Source organism: Hydra vulgaris, chromosome 14, assembly GCF_038396675.1.
Source record: "Hydra vulgaris chromosome 14, alternate assembly HydraT2T_AEP".
NCBI lineage: Eukaryota > Metazoa > Cnidaria > Hydrozoa > Anthoathecata > Hydridae > Hydra > Hydra vulgaris.
Genome location: NC_088933.1, coordinates 41,773,162 through 41,777,500, shown reverse-complemented (window position 1 = coordinate 41,777,500; position 4,339 = coordinate 41,773,162). Strand labels below are relative to the sequence as shown.

At 26.0% G+C, this 4,339-nt stretch overlaps 1 protein-coding gene across 1 annotated transcript in view; it reads right to left on the bottom strand.

Annotated features, from left to right (window-relative positions):
* Window positions 1–3,548, bottom strand: part of LOC100199926 (alpha-aminoadipic semialdehyde synthase, mitochondrial) — a 68,823-nt gene extending 65,275 nt beyond the window's left edge. The window contains exon 1 of the mRNA XM_065817294.1: window positions 3,350–3,548. Coding sequence (XP_065673366.1) covers window positions 3,350–3,524 — 175 coding nt within the window. The 5' untranslated portion in view covers window positions 3,525–3,548. The remainder of the gene's footprint in view (window positions 1–3,349) is intronic.
* Between the last annotated feature and the right edge of the window lie 791 nt (window positions 3,549–4,339).

Genomic DNA, 4,339 nt, shown 5'->3' with positions numbered 1-4,339 from the left:
AGGTATCTGAAAAGATTTTTAATGATATTGGAGGTGAACTTCTGGTACCTTATTTCATAAATGATTATTCCAAATACTTTTGTTAAACATTTCAAATTGCTACTAAAATTAGTTGATATTGTCTTTATTATCTAATAAGTATTAAAAATATTAACCAATAAAATTTCAATCAAAAATCTTATCAGATACCTTAGCCTTTCAAAAGCATTATCATCAAAATCAATGCCCTAATTGGGTAATCTGCGCATTGCTTTAAGCTAAATTTGCTCTTTTATTTTTGCTTTTTCACAACTTTTAAAAATTCGGATTTGATTTATAACATAAACAAACTTATGTTTAAAGGTATATGTTAGTGCCGGTTATATGATCTATCTTGTACACTTAATTTTCATTAGCTCTTGATGTAACAATAACTTTTTTCGGGATTTATATCATTTTGAGCAAGAGTAAATTTGAGAAAAAAAATTCTTCTAAAAAATTGTTAAAATTTACCATGAGATTTTTGGATTAATTGTGAGACCATCAGATTCATTACTAGACTGTGAGTTTCACTGTAAAACCTGAAGAGTTGGAAGGTCTGCCATATTCCAAAGGAATTTTCTAATTTTTCTATTGATTTTCTGATATAGCTTAAAAAATATATGTATATACGGTTTGAGTGACTATACATGAATTATGATTCTAATGGAACTTTGTAGAAACTTTTTGAAACTGCTAAAATAACTAATAAATAATCATAAATTCTTTTTAAAGCCACAAAGGAACATTAAAGACAGGAACACAAAGAAACAAGCCTCGTCATATATATGCAGTAGTGGTGTTAAAGCGCTTGCTTCATAAGCAAGTGGTTTGGAGTTCTATCTCCATCACATCCCTAGTATTACCATGCTCAGCTTGTTTCTCTGCGCAGCAGCCTTGTTCATCAAGGTTTGTCTTTCGGAGTTAAAGAATTGAGAGAGGGTTGTAACCATAATTAATTAGCCTCCTCATCTGTAGTGGCTTTCGCAGCCTTAGAGAAGTGAATTAGCATTCAAAAAAAAGTTAAAAGCTACATGGTATAAGTTGAATACAGGTTGTGGTATAAGTGCATATGTTTTAAAAGAACTTGCTTATAAAATTAGATATGATCTGCCATTTTCTGAATGTCAAAATATCAAAAAATATTATCAAAACAACTTAATGTTTTAAAAGATGAAAACTTATTCTGCAGAGATCATATTAAATATATTAGCAATATAATCTTAAGAAATTGGTCTTTAAATAAAACTTGTCAAATTTTAGAACACAACACTAACTCAGCTGTACTTTGCATTCATAAGTAATTACTTATGTTATGATAATACTGTTTGGGGCAGTACAAACAAATCTAAACTCAAATGTCTCTATAAGTAACAGAAACATGCATTCGCTAATACTAAATTATTTTTTTTAAAGTATGAGGGTTCTTGATATTTATCAAGTAAAAATTTTTTAAATCATGCAATTTATATTTAACCATCGGATAGGAAAAACTCAAAAAATATTCAATCTACAGCAAAACTTAAAAAACTTTTGCCTAAATCAAAAATAACAAGATTCTTTATTTCTTATAGTGGTCTTATGTTATGGAACCATTTTATAAAACTTAGTCGTAAATTTAGAGAAATCAATACAGCTCAAAAATTCAAACACTAATTGAACTTATTGTCAATCAAGATTTATTACTTAATTTTTTTAATAATAATGATAAGATTTTTTCTTCTTCAGGTTCTCCTGCCACAAAATTATTATATATACTTAGGTATATTTTTTTTATTTCAAAGTTTTAAACATTTTGCAAATTATTACTTGAAATAAGTACATAAATAAAAATGATTGTGAAATAGAGTTACATCAACAATGTCTATAAATAGGTATATTTCAGGAAATGTAAAAATTACTTGTGTTAATGAGAAATATTTACCTTTTAAATAGTCTTTAGAACACTCAGCTCACAATCTAGAGTTTATAGCCTAAAATCCACCACAGACTTACAAAAAAAGAAAGAATGGAATATATAGCTTTTTATCAGCAATTAGACCCAACTTGGAGGTAAGATTATCAATTTAGAGTAAGATAATTAATGTAGACAAGAAGCAATACAAGACCAAGGAAAGAACTTTGTGACACCCCATAAGTTACTGAAAACGAAGGAATGTGGTCATTACTAACTTTAGTTTAACTACAATTAAAAAAGAAAAATCAATAACTTTAAAACTTTTACAAATACTACATATAAACCTAAGCATATAAATTTTGTTGAAAACCTTCAATATCTTGCAGATAATCCTTAGACCTCTCTAACTATTGCCCAATCAGTTTATTTATAACTACTAGCAAGGTTTTTAAATCTTGAAACTTCTAACATCTCGTTTTGAGTTTAACAAGCCCTGCATTAATTGTTGTTAAATGAATTATATTTTTAACCGTCATTATACCTAACAAATAAAAATGCATTGTGTTCTATATAAGCAAATACCATTATAAGTTTATCTTTCAAAAGGACTTTCTTTTAAAAGGACTTTGTTTATATAATAACTAAATAAAATGAATAAATAGGATTTTGATTATAAAAAAAAAAAAAAAGTAAAAGAATTGTTAAAAGCTTGAAGATTCCAATTCAATATTCTTTAATCGTTTATAATATATTTTTCCTAATAAAAATAATAAAATAATGAAATTTTAACCTAGCTAAAAAAGTTGTTTATATACAGAAATAAATTTTTAAATAAATAACTTTTTTGAAGTTTTTAAAAAATTATTTATTCAAAAATTATTTCTTAATAAAATATAAGTAACATTTTTGGGTAATTCTTCATTAAAGCGCGCATACAAAAAAAAATTTTTTTGTGCTTGTCACAAATACATCTGAAAAAGAGTAAATATATCTTCAATTAATATGTCTGATGTGATGTACTCTTTCACAGATTAAAAAAATGCTTATTTGAGGGTAAAAATCAGGGTAAGGGTTTCAAAATAATAAGTTATAGCAACCTGACCCTTGTCTTGAACCAATTTGTATCAGCCATGACCGAAAATCTGACCCTAATCATGACCCTCATCACCCTGAACCTTGCCCTCACTTGAATTTTTTTTATATTTATTGAAGGGTGCATTGTTTCAGACGTAATTGTGACAAGTGCAAAAAAAGTGAAAAAATAATTGTATTTAGGCCACTTAACTGAAGAATAACCTATTTTTATTAACTATTAATTTTACAATTTTATATATATTTATGCAAATTTTTTAAGATTTAACTAATCTATTAAAGTTAACTTGAAAAATGTAAAAAATTGACAAATTTTTTACATTTTACATCAAAAACAACAACCTTGATTTTGTAGCTCACTAACATGTTGAGGAGCTATAGGAGCTCTTCTTTCCCAAACATTTATATCTTCTCGTCTAATACCAATGATTTTTGAACTTTTTACAGTTACTTTAGTTCTCCATGAAGTTTTAGACTTCGCAACAGTCCTTTGAAAAAATTTTTTAGCATTCCACATTTTCTAATAAAATTTATTTTTAATATAAATAAATATATATATAAATATATATATATATATATATATATATATATATATATATATATATATATATATATATATATATATATATATTTATGTATAGTATGTAATATTTTCTCTCTCTCTCTCTCACACTCTCTCTCTCTCTCTCACTCTCTCTCTCTCCCCTCTCTCTCTCTCCCCTCTCTCTCTCTCCCCTCTCTCTCTCTCCCCTCTCTCTCTTTCCCTCTCCCTCTCCCTCTCTCTTTCTCTCTCTCTTTCTCTCTCTCTTTCTCTCTCTCTCTATATATATATATATATATATATATATATATATATATATATATATATATATATATATATGTAGTATATACTATTTTATATATTTTAGTATATGATATTCTATATATAAATATTAGTAGTATATAAATATTTTTGTTATAACACAATTTAATGCTAGTCATAAATGAATATTACATAATAACAATATAATTTTGTATATAATAAGTTAAATAGAGATATATAACATCAAAATGACAAAAGTGTAATATACTAGTACAATATAAGTATAATATAATAGCTAAAGTATATATCAAAATTTGTTTACAAACTTGGCACCTTCAATTCATATCGGTAGTATGTAACTATGTATTCGTAACTAACTAGATTTCTGCATCACAATATTTTAAAAGTAAAAACATAAAAAATATATTTAGACAAATACCAACCGCTCAACTACATAACTGTTTTTGTTTAAAAATCCTTGTTATTAGGCGTTTTTTCAAAACGAAAGAAACGAAGTATATGATCAATTC